The following is a 23,438-nucleotide window of genomic DNA, read 5'->3' as shown; positions in this document are numbered from 1 at the left end:
AAGGCCACACCCTCCTCCTGACAGATGTTCAGGGCCAGCCATACTGTGGCTCTCAAGGCTCCTGATACAGGTAAACCCCAGGAGTGCTCAGCTGATTCTCAAGATTGGGAAACAGGAATTGTCACTCTGTAGTTGAAATGGTATCTAAGAAACACAAACTGCTGGCTTCTTCATGTTGCAGCTCCTGAGGGTTTGCCTTGGGTTCTTATGCAATGGAAAAGATTTAGGCCCTCTCTCTCCAATACACTTGTTTGAGCCCCATACTAAATACTAAATTACTCTGAGCTCTGCATCCACTTGAACATAATGTATCCTTCACCATCAACACCTGCCACTCCAGCTGGGACTCAGCTTCCATTCATACCAGACAAGGTGTTTACTAAGCCAGCTGCTCAGGGCCCAGGATGTCCTAGCACAGGGTCTCAGTTTCAACATTCCCTGACATTTCAGAGCAAGAAGTTTAGTCTGAGCCCTGAAGCCACATGCTAAGGAGAAGAAGGCTTGTTTCAGAAACTACGCCAAAGATCATGGGTTTCTACTCACCCCTCTTCAGTGTCCGTCATTAGACTGAAAACCATATGTTTGTACATTTCAGCTTCACAGTTACAAGTAAAAATGTGAATTTCATCATATTTCTGAATGTGAAAAATAAACATTTAAAATACTGTTTTGTTATAAAATGTTTCATTCCCTAAAGTGGACTGAGACAACATTGAAAATCACATTTCATTTTAATCCATGATGTTTATTCAGTCTCTTTCTAGTATAAATATATTAGGATAAAATAGAATTATAATTTGTATTCTTTGGAGAGGGAAGGGACTTTGAAGTTGAAATGATTCCCATTGCTATTCACATCAATTTGTAAAAACTTTCAGATGACAGACAGTCTTCAAGTTCCACCCACAAACTGACAGCAGAAAAAGGACAGAGGGTGGAGAGCGGCATCCGTGTGCCCACCACGAGGGCACTGGTTATCTCGGAGCTTGCTTACTGCATTGCACACCTTGTCTCTAGTCTCCCAGCACACACTCTCCACGGCAGGCTTGTTTAAAACACCAATTCGGGCAGGGCGGTGGTGGCGCACGCCTTTAATCCCAGCACTCGGGAGGCAGAGCCAGGCGGATCTCTGTGAGTTCGAGGCCAGCCTGGGCTACCAAGTGAGTCCCAGGAAAGGCGTAAAGCTACACAGAGAAACCCTGTCTCGAAAAACCAAAAAAAAAAAAACAACAAAAAAAAAAACCCCACCAATTCATCTTCACACTAACACAGAACAGTAGTGTGGTAGAGGACATTGGTCAAGATTTAAAAGTTTACCCTCTGTAGCCCATCCTGCCCACTGAAGGTCTCTGTGAACTTGTGCCCCCTCATACTGGCACACTAGAACATACTTTCCACCTGGCTCATATTCCCAACATGGCACAGTCTATTTGCTCTTACCTAGAACAGTCTATGATCTTTCCCGACAGCCTACCTCCCTTGGGAAACTCCTTTGCTCTGTATGGTTCTAGTTCTAACCAGCAGGAAGTTTGCCCAGTGCAACTGCCCATCAGGACTGAAAACTGATGTTGACTGAGCCCATCATAATGGCTCAACACTGAAGAGGGCCAAGGACTAGTCCTTTTGGAGTGCTGTCCTACTTTAGACAGTTCAGGATTTTTCTGAGATCTGATTGATAAAAATAACACTTGGAAGACTTATTTTATGGGCACATCTTGCCTTAAGATCATCCCACTTGGACAAAGTTATTTGATACCAAGGCAGAGAAAGAAAAAGAACAATTCTATCAGTTACATTCTCAGATACCAGCACCTGTAGTACCTGAATGTAGTAGGTAGTCATTCCAGCTTTGATCTGGAAGTTCCAACCCCCATTGAGACTTCGGCAACTGTCACACCTACAAGGCAGGGCCAAGGGAGGCGCCTGGGGACCCGAGATCTGGATCAGCGGACGTGCTCTCGGGGGCCGGGACCCTGGATAGTGGAGGTGGACCAAGCAGAGCTCCAGAGAACACCGCTGGACTGTGATACACCTTCCCCAGAACCCGCGACCTACCTATCCCTTAATTTGTAAGTTATGCCATTAAATAAATCTCCTTTTAACTACGTGGAGTGGCCTTAATAATTTCACCAATACCTGAAGGCAAAATAAACTCAGTTTGAGACTTTCCAGAGAGGAGAGCCAGTAATTGCGTTCTGTGTTTAAGCCACTACATATGACTTTCTGTCAATGGCCAGCAAGTGACTCATGCAGAAGACAAGTCAGTGATGTTCTGGGGATGCCCTTCTATGACATCTGGTCGTATCCACACTCTTATAGAAGATTTACTTATTTTTATATTATTTGTTCTGACTGTGTGTATGTATGTATGTGCAGTACATGTGTGCGGTGCCCACAGAAGCCAGAAGAAGGAATCAGAGCCTCTGGAACTGGAGTTACAGACAGTTGTGAGCTGCCATGTGATGCTGGAATACAAGCCAGGTCCTCTGGAAAAGCAGCCAGTGCTCTTAACCACTGAGCCATCTCTCCAGTTCCCTCCCTCTCTCTTTAAAACTGCATTTATTTTATTTATTGTTTGTTTGTTGTTTATTTATTGTGGTGGTCCGAGGACAACCTGTGGTAGTCGGTTCTCTCCTTCTATCATGTCAGTTCCAGGGATCAAACTCAGGTTCTGAGGCTTGGCAACCTTCATCCACCAGCCATCTCACTGGCCTGTTTTCTTTTGCCATGGACATACATCTCACAGGATCACTAAAGATTTGAATTATACGGTACATGGCATATTCATTACATATTAGCCAGTTTTAAATAAAACTTCAAGGTTTGGGCTAGCTTCCTATTCCTTGTTCAATGTGTATTGTCCATAAGACAGAATACAAAGTACCCCTAGTCAATCAACAGATATTAAACCAACTACTGACGGGATGCCTTCTCTGCTCTTGGCGGTGAAGTAAGGCACGGAAAGTCAAAGTCCCTGCGGAGAAAGGTGCGGTCCCACGACGGAAACTCACTGTGTATGACAAGGGGAGTGGAATGGAAGTCAGTGAACGGCGCTCACCACACTGCCAACGTCACCCACTCAGACCCCGGGAACTTGGGGGCCAGCTCCTGGAGCACAACGCTCACACCGGCCCTCTGCGGCCTGTGGAACCCGTGGAACTCAACCCATGCACTTTCTTTCTTCTGGATGTGTCTGAAAACTTGGTGCAAAGCAATGTCTCTCTGTAATTGTGCTCTGATCATTAAGAGGATGCTTTATCTTTTCTTTTTCTTCTTCTATGTGGGTTTGTATGTGTGAGTGTGAGTATGGGCTTGCGTGTGTCAAGGAGGCCATAAGGAAGTCAGAGGACAACTTCAGGTGTCAGCCCTCACCTTCCACCTTCTTTAAGACAGGGTCTGTTATCACTCACCACTAAGTATGCCAGACTAACCATCCTATGAACTTCCAGGGGTTCTCTCTACCTCCCATCGCTCTATAGAGCACCAAGATTGTAGTGCATACTACTTCATCTGGATTTACAAGAACCTTGCCTACAGAACCATCTCCCAAGCCTTAAAAGGACACAACAGTCAATATTCTTCTCCCTCCTGCCATGTTGGTCATGGTCTCTGTGAAGGCCTGGGCTATCCCCTATTTCCATTCACAGAAGCAGCAACAGAACACGTCTGGGGGCCAGTCATAAACCATTCACACATTTATTCACTCACACACTAACTTACTCATTCAAAAATACCTTTTTTTCAAAACAAAATACTTAAGTTTATTGCAACAGGAACACAAAAATCATATAGTTGCATGTGGCAAAAGTATTCATATAACATTTCAAATAGTGTCTAAAACTTAGCATTATAATGCCAGTAGCTAATATAAATTACTATTTATTTTATGAAAACATGAAGTTAACCCAAAAAAGCTAACATTAAGTTTTCAGCCGCCTTTCACTTAGTTGTTTATTAAGTACACATGAAGGGAGCTAAAACTCAACCCATTTCTGTTAATCTATATGTTGTCACACATTCCATGACTTTACATGTGTGCCATTACATGGTGCTCCCTAGACGGCGGGATGGCGTCTCCTCTGCCTCTGCCTTCTTCTTCTTCCTGTCTCTCTCTTCAATTTCCTACCTAACTATAACCTGACTTGCCATAGGCCAAACGACTTTATTTATCAACCAATTAGAGCAACACATAATCACAGTGTACAGAAAGACATCCCACAGCATGTTTCTGTTCTGTAGCATAATCATGCTTTAACATTGACTTGAGGACCTGTTGAATTGACGTTTGCTGCAAGTTATCAGGAAAAGTTGCATAGCACTCAACTCATCCCAATTTTCAGGAATCCTGACATTTAAAACAATACTTAGGATTAGCCCTGGGAATGTGGAAATTTTTCGTAATAAAATTTAAAAGGGCTGGGGAGATGGCTTAATGATTAGGAGCACTTCTTAGTTTTGCAGAGGACCTGGGTTTAACTTGAAGTACCCACATGGCAACTTACAACCACCCGTAACTCCAGGCCCAGTGGCTACAAAGTCCTCTGCTGACTTTCAAGAACACCGGCACCAATGTGGTGCACATACATACACACATTGAAGCCAGACACTCATACATATAAAATAATAAAGTAAATCTTTTTTTTTTAAATTTACATTGGTGTGAGGGTGTCAGATCAACTGGAACTGGAGATACAGACAGCTGTGAGCTGCCATATAAGTGCTGGGAATTGAATCCAGGTCCTCTAGAAGAGCAGCCAGTGCTCTTAAGCACTGAGCCATTTCTCCAGCCCCCAGTAAAGTAATTCTTAAGGGGGGGTTGGGGGGAAGGTGAGGGGGACGGGAGGGGGGAGAACAAGGGAATCCGTGGCTGATATGTAGAACTGAATTGTATTGCAAAATAAATTAATAAAAAAAAAAAAAGAGAAAAAAAAAACTAAAAACACACAAACAACAACGACAAAAATCCTTAGAGCTTCAACACTAATAAATCTCCACTCTTAGCTGGGTGGTGGTGGTGCAATACTTTAATCCTAGCACTTGGGAGACAGGCAGGTGGATCTCTGAGTTGGAGGCCAGCCTGGTCTACAGAGTGAGTCTAGGATAGCCAGGGCTACACAGAGAAACTATCTACAAAACAAATTGTGTGTGTGTGTGTGTGTGTGTGTGTGTGTGTGTGTGTGTGTGTGTATAATTTGGAATGTTGTAAATCTTCAGAAAAATGTATCTGCAGATAATCACAAACGTAGTCTTGCTACATTCAGTATAAGTTTAGTAAACAGTAGTGGGAGGCACGATTTAGGATTGACCTGAAGCACTCTTAAGATGTTCAGTATTAGTTAATTCCTCTCCCTACTTTTGTTTAATAGCACCTTTATACTAAAACAACTATTTTGATCAGCTTTTAAAACATTCAAATATATCTTTAGAGGTCGCTCTAAGCAAAGGTCAGTATTCCCATTTGTTGGTTTTAAGTTTGATCAAGTCTGTACTTTGCTATCCTGTTGCTGATCAACTAAGAAAAGGGGAGTGTCTCTGAATCGTACCCAGTTGAGATAAGTGAGGCACCAGGGTGAAAAGGAACTGGAGACTGATGTGGAGTTATTCCCGAAGTCTCCTGAAGGGACAATAAAAGTTACCCCCCAAAAAAGTGATTTCGGATGGCTTGCTGTCTCCAACAGCCACACAGCTGCATCTGTAATCTGAATTCCCACCAGCCAGGGACACCAGGCCATGTTTTCTAGGCAGAGTTTACACCAGCTTCTCAGGGACAATGGCCTACAATTGTTCTATGTGTGGCTGGTGAGGTGACTATTGAGTGGCTAAGACCTGTTCCACATCCCCTAAGAACAGAGTAAGTGAAACCATACACAACTCTGCCTGGATTCAGTTCCCAGGTGTCATGTGTAGCTGACTTCAGCAGAGCCCCCTAAAACCGAACTGGATAGGTGGTGGCGTTGGGAGTAAAGGATAATGAACCCGAAGTTTGGGGGACCATTCTGTCTTAGAACAACTTCATGTCCTTCGATAAAGAGGGACAGAAATGTGTTTTGCGTCATCGAATGAGGTCCCTCGAGGCATGTCTGTGGTTAATTTTGCATTGGTTGCTAGCTCATTCAACTCGTCACTTCCTCTTCTGCCACTCTCGCTGGAATGAGGAAGAATGGCCGATTGATTTCACAGACCACTCATTAATTTGTATCTACCTCTCCTGTCATTCCTCATTGCTAGGTAATAAATAATTCAAGGGTCTTATTCTCCCTTATTTAGAGGACACAAGCTTCTCACCTTTGCTTATTTTTCTCAAGCCCCTTACTCTCAGCACAAGACCTTCGAAGGAAAGCTAAGCAAATCAGGAGAGCAGTTCGTGTGCACCACCAACTCATGCAAATTTATCACAGTGTTTCTTTTGCATTTTACTATCTTCCTATAAAGGCTAGAGAGCTTCTAGTTAGGTTTCTTAGCCATAACTCTCTCTGGAGATGACTTATCACTTGACCTTTCCAACAGGACCTCCGGGTAACATCCTGAATACACAATATGGTTTAAAATGCTTTGGTTGTCGAATCTTTTACGTGTAATTCACAGTTGCATCAAGAATTTCTTCCTTCAGAAAGCAATGAACAAATAATCTCTGGCTGGAACCTCTAGTGTTCACCAAAGGCTGTTCATACTAGAAACATGAGGTCATAGGTTCTCCTCTGGCCTTCTCAGTTATAACAGTGAGTGGAACACTTCCCCAATGTCACGGGCCACTGAATCCTGCCTTTCTCAAAGTTGTTGCTGGGATGGTGGCATTACTCCTACTGTTGGAGACGTGGTTGGAGTCATTTGATTTTCACAAGTAATTGGGAGATGCCACCAGAGTAATGAAGTACAGCACCAACACAAACCCTCCGTGGTTTTTGCTTCACTCCTTGTGGATACCGAGCAGAAAACTTATGGCTCCAGAGACATAAGAGAGACACAATGAGAGACAGAGGGGTCTCGGTGTTCAAAGCCAAGGAAGAGATTCACAACACACTCGTGAGCCACTGTGGCTGGTGATCACCCCTATACTATTCTTTCTATCTTAAAAATAGATGCTTCTAAGCACTAAATCCTTCTCCAATGACTCCCTGTGTGACCACTTAGTGGTCAGGTGGACATGTGTTCCATAGACTCATTCTGTCCCCCGCGATGGCTGAAGTCACTGCATTTTAACCTGACCTCCCCTTTTCCTGTTGGCTCCTTTGCATGTGTAAGCCATGAACTTGGTCCTTGTGGAATGTTCCCAAGCATGCTCCTCATGCATAACCCCGTCACCTCTGCACACACTCCTTGGCACTGTTTCTCCTATGTTCTTGATGGAAGACATCTCAACTCCTTTGAGGATAGTTCTTCCCGACTGTCTTCCTGGCGTCCCCGACTGGAACCATCTCTTGTCTGGCTGTTGATTTCTTCCCCTTCCTCATCTCAGTTGTCAACAGCATGCTGATGACACCCACCTCTCTGTCACAGACATCCCCCTTTGAGTTTCAGTTTAGTGCAATGCTGTGTGTGTCACACTCTGCACAATGACTCTAGGCAGCTCTCCTCAAACTCCATCAGCCTGTGCTGAGCCTGAGTCTTCACCATGCTCCCAGCTGAAGCTTACAAATACTGCCACACACAGTTGCCTATTACAATTTCCTTTCTTTCAGCCTCCACAACTTCTCAACCTGCTCCAAGACCTCATCTTGTTGGTTCCAATTCTCTTTCAGATTCATCTACTTTTCTTCCTTCTTGAGTGTGCTAGTTACCACAGGACCCACTTGGGCAGCTTCCTGTACTCAGCTGCTCTTCTCTTCTAGTTGTTTTTCAAAAGTGATCTCCCTACACAGATCTTTGATAATTCTGTTTCTTCTTGTTCTTATTATTATTGCTATCATCAGTATTATTATTTTATACGTGTGTGTGTGTGTGTGTGTGTGTGTGTGTGTGTGTGTAAGAGAGAGTATGAGCATGTGTGCCACTGAATACATGAAGAGGTCAGAGAACAACTTTTGGAACCATTATGGGTTCGAGGGATGCAATTTAAGCTGACAGGCTTATGCAGCAAGTTCCTTTCCATGCTGAGCCGTCTCCTTTGTGCAACTTCCATTCTTATGGTCTGGGTAATCTCAAAGCTCCTGCTGTGATCAGGAAGAGTCCTCACTTAGCTGCATGTTTCCCAACCTTTCCTGACTGAGACTTTATGGACGGAGGGAGACAAAGCTTCAGCTGGGACATTTCAGACTTCTGAATCTGATGTGTTGAAGGTCCTGCTGGGACCAAATGGCACAACTTCAGGCATTTCCTGGAATTCATCCACAGAGATTTGGGAGACGAATAACTCACCTCAAGAGAACAGTAGGAAGAACAAAAGAGCAGAACTTCTGATTATATCGGGACACTAAATTCAGTCAACCCAATTGGGAAACCACTGCTTTCGTCATACATGGCCGTAACATCCCAAAACTGCCATCTTGATTGCAGCTACCACCAGGGCAGCTTCCCGCCTTCTCCTTCTCACAGCCCTTCCTTCCATTCCAACTCTCCAGGACTAGCAGGACAGGTCTGACACCACACTCGGGAATGAGAGATCTTACAGAATCACACAAAGAGCAACATGAACCTCAGCACCTTGGCCCAGCTCTTGCTTGTGTGCATACACTGCTCCCGTTCCCCACAAGCACCACCCCACCCCCACCCCTGCCGCCGCCCCATGCCTGAACAGCACGTGGAGTTATCTCTGCTCATTCCTTGAATGCTCAAGTGTTCACAGCTTCCTACATGGCGTCTGCTCTCACCAGTTTCTCATTCAGAAACTTCACTGAAAATCTACTCAACCTTGTATGCCTTCTCACTCACTCCCAGGAGACTGTCTTGTCTCCAGCTCTCTTTCCTTATGGCAGAACTGGTGCCTTCCCTGTGAATAGCAGCTCCTCATAGGAAGGCATGGCATTTGTATGTGCCCTTTCAACATCCACTGAATCTACAACTGTTTTCTGCAAAAGCCTACATGTGGCTACATGTCATCACTCCTAGACAGCGAATTCCTTGAGGAATGAAAATCCATATATACATATAAATTTAGTGCATAGCCTGGTAGCTTGTACAGGGGAGAGGCTACAACACTGAGAAACACCACCTGTGAGAGGAAAGACTGAGCCAGCAGTCTGCAGGAGCAGAGGAATCATGCTGCATTCGGAGGCAGGGGGACCAGGGTGTTAGGCTACTAGGGAGGTGATTAGACATAAATAAAGAGAACAAGAGCTCAATGTTTCGGTACAGCCGTGGTGTGGAGACGGGCGCACAGTAACTAGGTGACAGAAAACTTGAAGAAGTGACTTTTTAGAAAAGAATACTGGGGGTAAAGTGAGCACGTGTGTGTGTGTGTGTGTGTGTGTGTGTGTGTGTGTGTGTGTGTAGTCAGCTTGTGTAGCACGAATCTTAATAGGTCTTATTAATAAAAACAAACCTGGAGCCAGGTATTGGGGTGAGTGCTGGAAGATCAGAGAGACAGAACAAGCCACATCCAACCTCCCCTCAATAACTTCTCAGCCAATCCTGTTTTCTCAAACTGGAAGCCTCTGTGTCCTCATCCAAATTGATCTCCGCTGAACTGCTGCTAAAAAGCTAAAAGCTTAAAAGGCTAAAGTTCCAGGTCCTCAGGCCTTATATACCTTTCTACTTCCTGCCATCACTTCCTGGGATTAAAGGCGTGTGTCACCATGCCTGGCTGTTTCCAGTGGCTTTGAACTCAGAGAGATCTGGATGGATCTCTGCCTCCTGAATGTGTGCCACCATTTTCTGGCCTCTTTGTATGTCTAGTGGCTGTTCTGTTCTCTGACCCCAGATAAGTTTATTAGGGTGCACAATATATTGGGGGACACAACATCACCACAAGCTTGAGTAGATAAAAACACGGAAATAAAAAGTATTTAGTCATCTATCACTTTGGAAATAATTACAATGTTCAAAAAAACCCGTTAAGTCCTGGAGGTGAGACTCTCTCAGTTAATGTTTAGAACATGCTGATGGCAGCCTCCCGGCAGTTGGTCTGCTGGCTCTGCAGCCTGTCCCTGAGAGCTCATGTTTCTGACTCCCTCACTCCATTTTGTCACTTCCTATAGCACATTAATAAAATAAATAAGTCACTCAAGACTTAGAGGAGAAAGTTAACAATCTAGAAGAGACATTCAGTAAATAGAGATGCTAACAAATGAAACAAATGGAAATCCTTGGAATGAATCAATTCGATCAAATGAAAAAACTCAACCAAAGCATTGCCAATAGAGCAGACCAAATGGGGAAAAATTCTCAGGTATCAAAGACACAGTTAAGGTATTATTACTTTCAGAGTAATAAGGAAAATGTAATAAGACAGTTATGACTCATAGCTAAAAGGCCAAATCTATGAAACTGATATAGAAGAAGAAACCAAGATGTAGCATAAAGGCATAGAAAACTGTTCTATAACTTACTGCAGATATTTCCTTACATGGGGGGGGGGGGACACAAACATCTCAGTATAGGAGAATTTAAGAACCCAACAGACATGACCAGGAAAGAACCTTCTCTGTGTTATATTATAATTAAAATGCTAGAAGTACATAACAAAGTAACTGAATATTTCAAGAGAAACGCATGAGTTACTTATAATGGGAACCATCAGAACAACAGCAGGCATCTCAGCAAAAACTCTAAAGGATAGGAAATGATGGGCTGATATTCAGACCCTGAAACAAAATATCTGTTAAACAAAATGAATAAATCCATCCAGACTATCCTTTAAATTGGAGAATAGATACGAAGAAATTCATCAGGATAAATGTAAACTAAAGAAATCTATGATGATTAACACAACACTGTAGAGGAGATGTAAAGGACACATTTTTACATATGTAAAATAAGAAAGACATACACAAATGTGAACTCAGGAAGGCTCAAAACCTATCAAAAGAACACCAAAAAGAAAGAAAGAAAGAAAGAAAGAAAGAAAGAAAGAAAGAAAGAAAGAAAGAAAGAAAAGAAAGCTGAGAATCAGACATTTGACCAACTAATCCAGCAGACCTCTCAGAGAAATTAGTACCCACCTGCAAAAATAAGCCTGCATTAGTCACTTTTAGGTTGCTGTGATTAAACACCGTGACTAAGACAACTTACAGAGAAGAAAGGCTTTATTTTGGGTTACAGTTCCAGGGGGATAGAAGTCTATCACCGCCAGGGCAGGGAGCAGATAGGTACGGTGGCTGGAGCAGCAATCTGAGAGCTCACATCTTAAAACTTCAAGCATGAAGCAAAGAGGGTGAACTGGGAATCGCTGGTGTGTGGCTTTTGAAACCTCAAAACCCACCTCCAGTGACACATTATCTCCAGTAAGGCAACACACAGACAGTACCATCAACTGAGACCAAATATCCAAATGTCTGAGACTATGGGGACAGGCATCTCATTTAAACGATCACAAAACCACACCCTCCTTCAATAAACAGCATTCGTAAAAAAAAAAAAAAAAAACAACCCACCACACATGCAAACATACCTCATTTAAACCACTGCAAAACATCAAACGTAAACAGCCCCATCTCACCAATTAAAAGAAGTGGACTGGTTGAATGGATTAAAAAAAAAAAACAAAGCCCAATTATTTGCGGCTGCAAGAAACTCACCATCCTGATACAGGCACATAGAGACCAAAAGTGAAATGGTGGAAGGTGACATATTATAACTAAATGGAGTCTGAGAGTAAGCAGGAGTAGTTATACTCACATGGGACTAAACACACATCACACTGAAACTAGTCAGAAGGATAAAGATGAGTCTCACATATTAATGAAGTGAACCATAGGTCATGAAGCTACAATAGACGTGTGTTATTAATTGTGATGATGAACAGAGTTTCATAAGACCAACGCTACTAGACACAATGGACAGACAGGTCTAAATACAACAGTAATGGGTCACTTTAGCACTCTATGCTCATCAGCAGTATTTGGATTATCCAGATTTAAAAAAAAATCTAACAGGGACACTGTGGTAGCTTGAACATAATTGGCCCCCATAATCTCATAGGAAGTGGCACTATTAGGAGGTGTGGCTTTGTTGCAGTGGGTATGGTCTTGTTAGAGGAAGTGAGTCATCATGGGGTGGGGGCAGGCTTTGAGGCTTCCTGTGCTCAGGATACTGACCAGTGTGTCAGTCAACTTCCTGTTGCCTGCAAGCCAAGATATAGTCAGCACCACATCTGTCTGCACGCTGCCATGCTCCCCACCATGATGATAATGGACTAAACCTCTGGAACTGCAAGCCAGCCTCAATTAAAAGTTTTTCTTATAAGAGTTGCCGTGGTCATGGTGCCACTTCAAAGCAATAGAAATCCTACCTAAGACAGACACTTTGGAGTTCATGCCTCTGATCATAGATCAGATGGTTTGAACACATGCCTACAGGACATTCTATCAACTGCTGCTGCAGACACATTTTTCTCAGTGCTCTATGAAATTGTCTTTAAAATCATGTTGTAGGCCATACAGAAATACCTAAATATATAAAAAGAATGAAATAATGTCTCTAATGTATCTAATAGAATCACAATGCAATAAAGTTACATCAGTAATAGAAACCCTATAGGACATACTCAAACATGTAGAGATCGAACAACATAATACTAAATAATTTGGACATCATTTAAATGATAAGTGAGAATTTTAAAAACATTCCTGAAATGTAAGAACAAAATTCTTTATTCATACAATTTTATATGTTGTAATATGAGAAAAAGAAAATCCACTTATGAGAATTTCCTTATGGCCTTTTTAAATTATCTTTGTACCCCAATTCTAGGCTCAGGTCACTGGCAATTTCCATAAATTATTTTATAACAACAGTTTTTACTACTTATTTATTCTTTACCTCACTGACCTGAATCTTTCAAGGGAGCAGGGTCATTAGCCAGATTTTGTGTGCTTAGCTGTATTCCCATGCTTAGAAAATAGTAGAAATCTCAGTAGATATTTCTTGAATTAATGAGTCAAGAATGGAAGACAGAATGAAGGAAACATGAGAAAATGAAATGCATACAGCTCAGTTAAGAGAGAATGTTGTGCTTATGTCCTTAAAGTAATTCTGAGTGTGAGAGGCCATTGAAAGAAGAGACACTTTTCATTCAACAAACAGTAAGAGGAAGAGAGGGAGAGAGAGAGGAGAGACAGCAAGATAGAGAGACCCAGAGAGGGGAACATATCACATTGTAACAGCAGATGTCAAGTGAGGCTGTAGGTGTGGATCCCTCCAGATACAATGGCCAGCTTTAATAATGCAGTGTCAACATAGCAGTACACAGAGCCATATGGTCAGAACCATGGAACACAAACCGCCTGTGACATTCTTGAAAGTCTACGTAAAAGTCCTGTGCATGGAGACTGAAGAGTAGACGCGCACAAACAAAACGTTGTCACTGCATATATCTTCTTCAACTCTGCTTCCTCATGACCTGAGAGGGATGTACACACCCTCACTCATCCCCCACACCTACACACAAGCATGTAAAACAGTAAGACACATGCCGTTTTCTGTGTGGACGTAACTATGGCTCTCTGAGCCCGATGACTTCCCTGCAGCAGCATGGTCAGTGACTGCTGTCTTTCTCTTAACTGTGGTGTGCTATTCGGATTTTTCTCTATTATAAGAACACCATGTACTTTAATAATTTTCCATCCTGTATTGCTGATAAATCAACAATGCTAAATAATTATAGATTTACTTGTGGAAAGATGAGCATCAGTTTCGAATAGCCGAGCTCTGCGTTCAAACTCATTGGGCAAGATGTGAGCGCTACAGATAGAGAACTTACTCTGGGGTTTATTTTAATTTAAACTGCAGGATATAGTTTATAAAGCATGACTTCTTATTTATTTCTGCTTTGAGCCTACTTATAATTATTTTTACTATTTAAAAAATTTATACACTATATTTTGATTAAAAAATTTCCCCTCTTCCAACTCACTCCAAATCCTGCCCTCTCTACCCATGGAACTTCAGATTCTTTCTCAATCTTAAAAAAAGTAAACAAACACAAACCTAAAACCAAAAAGCACACACACACACACACACACACACACACACACACATACACACACAAAAAAATGGAAAGCAAAGCAAAAATATAGAGTGTTCTTTGTGTTAGAAAATTTTTTCTTAATACTCAATGTAAAGTAAGTACTTCAAAGTATCAAAGAAAGTGAAGAGACCTCACAGTGAGGATTTGGCTTTTCAAATATCAAAATTTATTATCAAGCCAGTGAGCTCTGGTGAGTGACCAACCATAAACAAGATATAAAGACACTTAGGTATTCCATTTAAAATGGGATAAAAATAGGGATTTCAAAGGTAGTGTATTGTCAGTGAAGAGAGAAAAGTGCAATTAATGATAAACCTAGCTTCCTATTAAATATGCATCTTAATTTTATAAAATATTTTAACTCTAAAAATAAAGGTTTTCCAAAAAGATGTAGAAGACTCATCATTAGACTTTAGGAAATACACCACAAGACATAAAGAAACCCCAAACCCATGAGAGTAAACAGAGTTAGAGTTTGGTCATCATTACAGATAGACAAAAAGAGAAGAGGTCAGGGCTAGAGAGATTGTTGGGCGGTTAAGAGCACTGGCTGCTCTTCCAGAGGACCCTGGTTCTATTCCCAGCACCACATGGTGGCTCCCAGTTATCATCAAGGAGAAAGCCTTGAAAGCTGAAGATGAACAAGGGAAGGTCGGTGTCAAGTTAGAAATCAACTGATATGAGGGTAGAGCGTCTACTGTGTGCTGAGCTTCTCTAACACGGATTCAGAGAGTCTGAAGACCACAGCAGAAGGAGCCCCTGGGACAGTAAAAAGGGGGTGAGGGTCGGATACCCCATGTTATAACCATTAAGGAAACTAGGTGGGCTTGAAAAGATGGGTAGACCAGGGCTCCTGTTTACTCTTGAGGAATCTGATGTCACAGGAGACATGGATAGCGGAAGCAGGTGAGAGGCCTTCAAAGGGACAGGGGACTCCAGTGCACACCAGCTTAGGTTCCTAGGGAGAAAATTCATTATCACGGTGGAGAAGTCCTCAAAAAGATGTCCACACATGTGCCCCTTTGGAGATTTAACTGTGGCTGTTCTCACAGTGCAGACTGAAGGCAGATGAGGGTATCCAGGCAGCAACCGTGTGCCTGCTGGGAAAAGCTGACAAGGCTGTGGTGCCAGTGCCCACCAGCATGGTGCAGATGTGCAGTCTCAATGCTAAAACGCAACCAGTCTGTGCTCACTCTTCTGTCCTTTACTGATCACCCCACCCCCACTGCCGTTTCTCAGGACTGACAGGTGGGGAAGTCACACTTAATGTTAGTCATTTGTCACTTAGGTGAAGCAGAGGGGGATGGGGGAAGAGCTGAGTGGCTTCAGTTACTGACCTTAGGTGTGGTCTGGGGAACGGGTTAGGGGCCAGTAAAGACAACCAGGCCAGGGCTCTGTGAGGCAAAGAACAGGTGCATCACTGCCCAGAGGTTCCTGGACAGTGAGCAGAATGCACAGTGGGGAGAGGAGCAGGGGAGTCTCTTGGTAGAGGGTCCTTTGTGAGAAAGAGGGGCCAGAAGGTGGAAGAGTCACCTTGTTCTACACGGACAGTAGCAATTTCAGCTAGGGCCTGGCTGCTGCAGTGAATCAGTGGCCTGGAGACATTCACATTGGACAGCTTTAACCTTTCTCCTGTTGTTGTTTGTTCTGCTGCTTTGGGGGGGTCCGCCACCCAACTCCCAAATAAAACATACAGAGGCTTATTATTCCTTATAAATGCTCAGCCTTGGCTTGGCTTGTTTCTTGCCAGCTTTTCTTAACTTTAATTTATCCATCTACCTTTTGCCTCTGGCCTTTTACCTTTCTCTTATTTCTGTAAATCTGTGGCTGGCTAGGTGGCTGGGTGGCTGGGTGGCTGGCCCCCAGCATCCTCCTCTCCTTGTTCTCTTGCTCCTTCTTCTTTCTCTCCCACATTTCTCCTCCTCTTTTATTCTCTCGGCCCACCAGCCCCACCTATCCTCTCTCCTGCCTCACTATTGGCTGTTCAGCTCTTTCGCAGACCATCAGGTGTTTTAGACAGGCAAAGTAACACAGCTTCACAGAGTTAAACAAATGCAACATAAAAGAATATAAAATGTCTTTGCATCATTAAGCTAATGTTCCACAGCATAAACAAATGTAACACACCTCAAAATAATCCTCTACAACATCCTCCTATTGAAGAAGGTACTTCCTTGAATCCACATGCTCAGAGAAGGACTGAACAGGAGAGAAACAGGCCAAGGAGTGACTGGCAGGCTTGGACCCAGATGCAAAGCAGGAAAAGCACACAAGGAAGATAGGATGCTTCTGCTCCCATTGGTTAAGGAGAAAGCAGATGTCTAGCTAGCTGCTCATGCTGCAGTAAATCTGGGGACCATTGTCTCCCAGATCCAGTTCACCTTCCTGCTGACACCTGAATCTAGTCATGTGACCAAGTGCCATGACCACTCTGACCTCCCAACCCCAGGCTTAGCACAGGATGGACTCTCAACACAGATCTATCTGAAGCACTGCTCTGACCAGAGGTGCCCTCAATATCAGCATTTCTCCTAGAGGTCATCTGGAACTTTCCTGCTAACGCTGCCTCCACAATGAAATTATTCTAGTTTTAAACATTACTATATAAGCTAGATCAGGTTTGCAAAGTGAGACCCATTCTTGTGCCAAAGAGAAGGACAAAGGCAGAGAAAAGATCTGAAACTATTTGCCTCCCTGAACTTCTGCTTACTCTGCTTCAGAGTTTTCTCTCTCTGATGGTAAAAACATATCCACTGCTGACAGTGTTGTTTTGTTTTCTTAAGACTTACTTTACTTTCAATTGTTTGTGTGTATGTCTATGAGTGGGTATGTGCAAGTGAGTGCAGGTGCCTGCAGAGGCCAGAAGAGGGCATCAGATCCCCAGGAGGTAGAGTTACAGGCAGTTGTAAGTCTCTCCATGGAGGGGCCGAGAATCACATACGGTCCTCTGCAAGAGTGATAAACACTGAGCTCTCTCTCCAGCCCCACTATTTGCAGCACTGAAAGGAAAGAATAGTTTCTAAAAATAGCAGGTCACCCACCTTCAGACTGAGGTGAGACCTTTCAGAGTGCATGGCTTACCATGAAATGAGTACTCCCCTGGGTGGCTGAGGGGGTCTCCCTGAACATGAATTATTGGTCACCCCACACTCTGCACAACGGCATCCTCTGCCCCATGGGGCCCACATGAGATACTGACGTAAGGCAAGCGAAAGTTCTCACTTCTGCCCAGGAATCTGCTCACTTCCGGCATGACTGCTTGGCTTTGAAGGTGAACACAGTAGGGTGATAAAAGCAGGGACAGAATGCGGAGGAAGTCACACAGGAGGTCATGTAGGGGAAAGAGTGAGTGTAGATGGAGAGTGAGACCCAGTGCATGCTGCCTGAGCACCAGGTCACAATAATGGACAAAGCAACAGGAACTGGGAACATTGAAGGTGTCAGGTGTAACTTCAACACTATGAACTGTGACCTTTATCAATAAAGCCTCCTCACTGTTCTCCTTATTCTAGTCATTTCTTGAGATGTCACTAAGACCCACAGTTCTGGGCTGGAGAGATGGCTCAGCGGTTAAGAGCACTGACTGCTCTTCCAGATGACCCGAGTTCAATTCCCAGCAACCACATGTCAGCTCACAACTGTCTGTAACTCCAGTTTGAGGGGATCTGATGCCCCCACAGACATGCCTACAGGCAAAACACCAATGTACATAAAATAAGTTAAACTCCTGCACTCAAGAGATCCTTAAAGAAAAAAAAAAGACCCACAATTCTATGATAAGAAACAGTCACTGGCTGCTTCAGCCACAGTAAAACCCAGCTTCTACAGTCCACAGTGGAGGCTGGCACTTGAGGGCAATCCTACTTTGTAGCTAATAGCTTGGGAAATAGGTGACTTGTAAGTAAGTACTTCTTAATTACTTTGGTAAATTCATCAGGAATGCTTTCCCCAAGCATTTGAAACATTTTCATTAATGAACATTATTCATTAATTAGATTCATTAAGTCTGCTTTTATCTCTTATGGTGGCCAATAGTAAGACTTGCCTAAAGCATTCCATTAGGTTTATGCCACTGCCTCTTCCAAATTCTGAAATTCTAGCCATATCATACACTTAAAAAAGGTAAAATGAGGCAGGGGAGGGCAGCCTCATGTAATGTCTGGCCACCACCCGATCCCTCCCCCTCCCCCAAGTCCTCACTATTCCATCCCACGGTGCTTCTGCCCCCCCAAGTCCCCCACCCCCACCCTGCTACATTCCACCAGGTGAGCTCGTCTTCTGGAATGAGCCCGGACTCCCTGGTGAAATGATGCGGAGGGTTTTGGGAATTCCCTTCCCGGAGGCCAGACAGGAACATGCCTGTCACTGCAGTGAAACGTAAGCCTAAGCGGGTGTTGCAGAACCAGGCAGGGGCATTGCACAATGTGTGTCACCAGGTCAGTCACTTTGAGACTTAAAGGGTTAAACCAACGACTACTCCGTGCCTCTCAAAGAAGCCGCAGTGTCCCAATTCTTATCAGTTAAAGTGAGTTTCCAAATGTCCAGGCTGATCAGTACATTCTTTCTTGGTTCTGGCAGCAAGGCTTCTGAGCGAGGATATTTATTTTAATCATCATGGGGCTATCACCCTCTTGTCTATTAGCCAACAACAACTAGAGCAAGACATCTGTTTCCTCCTCAAACATGCATTTCAGTCTCTTTTAAAACAAAACCCAAGATCCACTGAAACCACATTCCTTCATCAAGGTGCTTAATCAACATTGGTATGTCCTTGTCTGCAAACCCATAATCTTACTAGATATCTGTCCTCCGGCAATGTCACCTGTCACTTAAAGGTCATGATATGAATGTGCAGAAGTTTTCAGAAGTGCTAATAGAGAAAAGAATTCTACTCCACGAGTGGGTGTGCTCTAAATATGTCCTCTAAGTCCTTGTCACTATCAGGAGAAGGTTTAGGAGCAAATAGCGTCTAGCTCAGAGCACCCTGCTGGAATTCCAATGTTAAAGCCTTAAGGAGAGCTGCCGGCTGACTGCTCTGTACCACATGAGCATCCGTGCAGAGCTTGGGTGCAGTCTCTGCAAGGTGAATGGCACAAGGACAAAAGTTCCCAGCCAAGGATTACCCCCAGACAGGCTGAGAAGGAAAGCCCTGAATACCACAGCAGCAGCACAGCTGGAGAGGGAGGTAAAATACTAAATGACTTCAGTCATACATTCACCAAGTAAGTTGTACAAACATCACCCAAACACCTTAACAGTGTGGAAATCCTTCAGCAACTTTTGTTTATGTATTTCTTTTCTCTCTCTGTTTCCAGTATCTGACACATCTCTTTTTAAAATGCAGCATTTTAAAGATTTTTTTTTCACACTACGGCATTTAGATAAAGAGAGAATTATTTTAGAATCTGAAATAAAATGGAACTCAGCCTGTCAACTACCCTTCACAGCTACCAATGTGTGTCACCCATCTGGATGCCACACGCCAGAACACCTGCCTTAATTTTGGCATATGTTTAAAATAACACTTTAAGAGACAAACATATATACACGCAGGAGTCAGCGAGTCTACTTACAGCACTTGATAAAATGATAGTGAGACATTGTCCCTTCTCAGGCATGAACCCTGCCGTGGGTCCCAGCATTCTCTTCTGCTATGACTGTTGTCCCCAGGCAATGCATAATTCAGGGTCCCTGCTCAGGTAACAGGGCACCTCAGAATGCATTACTGAGCAGAGGCTCCCATCCATGATCTTGCAGAAAGCATCAAACTCATTTTCATTCAGCAGCTGGAGTCCAGAGCAGCCACTGCCGCTGCTGCACGTGCTACCCTAGCGCCCTTGATTGACACACTCCAGTGCCACCGTCCTGGGGAGGGTCGCTCTAATTGGTGCTCACGTGCGGCCACAGCCTTCCGCTAGTGTGGAGGTGTGCTGCAGTGCGGCGCTCCCTCCCGGTCCTGCCTGCTAATGGCTTCTCAATAGCTTTCAAAATGCAGAAGTCTACGCTGATGAGTGGGCAGGAGGGAGATGCTGCACAGGCATCCTGAATCTTACTGGTGCTCCCCGTCTGCTGCCCCCGATAGGACAGGATTCTTTAGCTGCTGGCCAAGCTCATTATTTTAGTTGCCACCAGTTGCTGTGTATGAATATGAAATGGACAGCAGGAGCTCAAAATAGCCCCTCCTTAGGATGGGAGTGCTTGGATCTCTGCCTCTAGCCAGGAAGCATGCTCACAAGGCATCGTTTTGGTTATCTATGCAGAATGCAAAATTTAAACTACCCACAGAAAGCTGTTGATTTGCACAGCTTTAAAATTTAGGATTTTGCTACCTCTGCAGACTGCAATGAATTAAACTGCACAACCTAAGCCAGGAAATGAAGTTTTCCTGGGTTGCAATCAGAAGGGAACACATGGTTTCCAAGGCTCTATTGTAATGGAGATAAATATCATATTTTAATAGCTAGTTAGCCAGAGAAAGTCATCTATAAGTCACTTACAAATGAGAAAGTCTAAGTGATTACATTTTAAAGTTAATGTACTTTTATTTTTAGCAATATTTTTATTTATTCTTTGAGAATTTCATACAGTATATTTTGATCATACTCTTTCCCATTCCCCCAACCTCCCACCCACTCAATTTCATGTTCTGTCTCTCTTTAAAACAAAAGTATGGAGGCCAGTTTTTCCTAATCATTGTATTTCCTAATCATTCCTGAGCACGGGGTCTGCCCTGGAGTGTGGCTGATAAACCCGGTGTCATTCCATTAAAGGAAACTGATTTTCCTCTCCCAGTATAAGTTTGGTTACCATATAATATGTGGGACAATACCTCAGCTGGACATCATAGACTACCAAATAAAGACCCCAGCATTGGGAATGGGTTGTATCTTCTTGAGTCATTGGCCAACAGTTTCCCATAGATTCCAAGCAGTGCAGGTTATTGTCAGTGGTATTGGTTATCCTCCAAACCTGATGCTAAGACCCTAATGCTGAAGATATCACTCACTTCCATCATAGGACATGGAAAAATTGAGCTGGTACTCATCTGGAAGCTCCACCTCCACTGGCTAGTGTTTATGGTGCTGGAAGGCCATACACACTTTGTCAGAGAGAAGTAATCATCATTTTCACCCAGCTCTGAACCCTGAAAGCTACATTAAAGACCTGGCTGCAAGGTGGTGTATTTTTATGCTAATTTTCTTTGAAAGCACAGAGTCATAATTTGTCTCAGCTTTTGGAGGCATTGAGAATGTAAAAATGAAGCATGTGGTAAAGGTTCACACCTTTCTGTGGTGGAGCATAAATCTTGAGTTCCCTTATGAATAGAACTCAATGAGTCTGTCTTTATTAAATTAGATGATAAAAGCCAGACCTGTACAGCGAAGGGTCATGAATACACTTCAAGGGACGGTGTTCTGACCATCATAGTCACACCCTGTCACGTTTTCCTTAAAAGTTCAAAACCAGATTCTACCACTTTCCAGAGTGTCAATTGAGACAGAACTCCACCCCCTTTGTGGCTGGAAAGTGTGGTACCTAATCTCCATTATATGGATAGAGATAAGACAAATAAAACTGTTGATTAGGTTTTTGGTGTTCAATGAAGTGACTACTAAAATTAACGAGGAAAAATATTTTACTATATATCAAATGACCCTGTCCACACTTTAACTTTCCCAAGAATTAGGAAGACTCTCTGCCTTTGTTAAAGTGGATCCTTCATTATTCACCCATTTGATAATTACAGTGCCCCTATCACGACCTGTAACATGTTGGGTGATTATCAGGAATAAAAACATGTCTAAAACAGGTCTGAAATGTAGCATTTATATACAGAAATAGTATAGCTTATTTTTGAAACTTCTTCGTGTGCTTTGCAATGGTCCAGTAAGATGGCAGACAACTGTATGCATCTTTTACTGACCATCAAGAAGAGCATGGCACCTTCCTCTTAAATCAGTGCAAGCCTCCATATGCACAGCAATTGCATGTTCACTGGAGTGGTGTCTGGTCTCTTTAGGGAACTTTCTGTTACCTAGTTACTCTGTTTCTCCTCCTCTTAACACCATGACAGATAGACAGTGTGCTGCCCGTGCTCCTCCCGATACATGAAGTTCTATCCTCTGTAACTTGTATGCCTCTGAATGTACACAACCAGCCTGTATCTTGTGATGATACCATGAATCATTCCTTAAAATGAAAAGCATGAGTCCAAAAAGATGTTATGAAAGTATGATTGACTGGGACCTAGTGATCTATTTTTGAATAACTTAACCCTACCTCTGGCAGAACTCTGACCAAAGCATGCCCTTGTCCTTGAGATGCTCATTGGTGAAGTGCAGATGTCCATCAAGCCATGCACTGTGTGATATATGAGAAACAACATGACTGGGGACATGGGACCGGAACTGTGCAGAGGAGCGACACTAGGCACAGCCACTCTGAGGATATAGAGATGAATGCACATACTGTGAAGATTCTTCACTCTGCCTTATGTGTATGAGCTGTATACAAGAACTGTACTATACATATGTTACAATAAGCTGCGCATGAGCAGTATATGAGCTGTGTATCAGCTGTACATGAACTGTGCATGAGCTGTGTCTGAACTGTGTATCAGCTGTGCATGAACTTGTATGAACTGTACATGAGCTGTGTATGAGCTGTGCAGGAGTTGTGTATGACCTGTACATGAGCTGTGCATGATCTGTGTGTGAGCTGTACATGATTTGTACATAAGCTGTACATGAGCTGTGTATGAACTGTGTATGAGCTATGTATGAGCTGTTCATGAGCTGTGTATGAGCTGTACATGAGCTGTACATAAGCTGTACATGAGCTGTGTAGGAGCTGTACATGAGCTGTGTATGAGCTGTACATAAGCTGTACATGAGCTGTATATGAGCTATGTATGAGCTGTACATGAGCTGTGTATGAGCTATGCATGAACTGTGATGAACTGTACATGAGCTGTGCATGAACTATACATGAACTGTGTATGAGCTGTGCATGAACTGTACATGAGCTGTGTATGATATGTGTAACAGCTGTGTATGAGCTGTGCAGGAGTTGTATATGACCTGTGCATGAGCTGTGTATGAGATGTGTATCAGCTGTGCATGAGATGTGTATCAGCTATGCATGAGCTGTATTTGAGCAGCACATGAGCTATGTATAAGCTGTGCATGATCTATGAATGAACTATGCATGAGATGCACATAAACTATACATGGGATGTATATAAACTAGGCATGAGATATGTTTGAACTATGTATACATGTCATTTTTACACACTCTCAAGTTGTCTTATATTGAA

At 43.2% G+C, this 23,438-nt stretch overlaps 1 protein-coding gene across 1 annotated transcript in view; it reads right to left on the bottom strand.

The window, feature by feature from the left end:
* The window catches only part of Myo16 (myosin XVI), a 394,847-nt gene extending 374,582 nt beyond the window's left edge, over positions 1-20,265 (bottom strand). The window contains 1 exon segment of the mRNA XM_052751634.1: positions 19,696-20,265. Coding sequence (XP_052607594.1) covers positions 19,696-19,723 — 28 coding nt within the window. The 5' untranslated portion in view covers positions 19,724-20,265.
* Positions 20,266-23,438: the final 3,173 nt, after the last annotated feature.

Source organism: Peromyscus californicus, unplaced genomic scaffold (assembly GCF_007827085.1).
Source record: "Peromyscus californicus insignis strain IS unplaced genomic scaffold, ASM782708v3 Scaffold_23__1_contigs__length_62951481, whole genome shotgun sequence".
In the NCBI taxonomy this organism is placed as follows: domain Eukaryota; kingdom Metazoa; phylum Chordata; class Mammalia; order Rodentia; family Cricetidae; genus Peromyscus; species Peromyscus californicus.
Note: the sequence above shows the minus strand (reverse complement) of the source record. Positions and strands in the feature narration are given on the sequence as shown.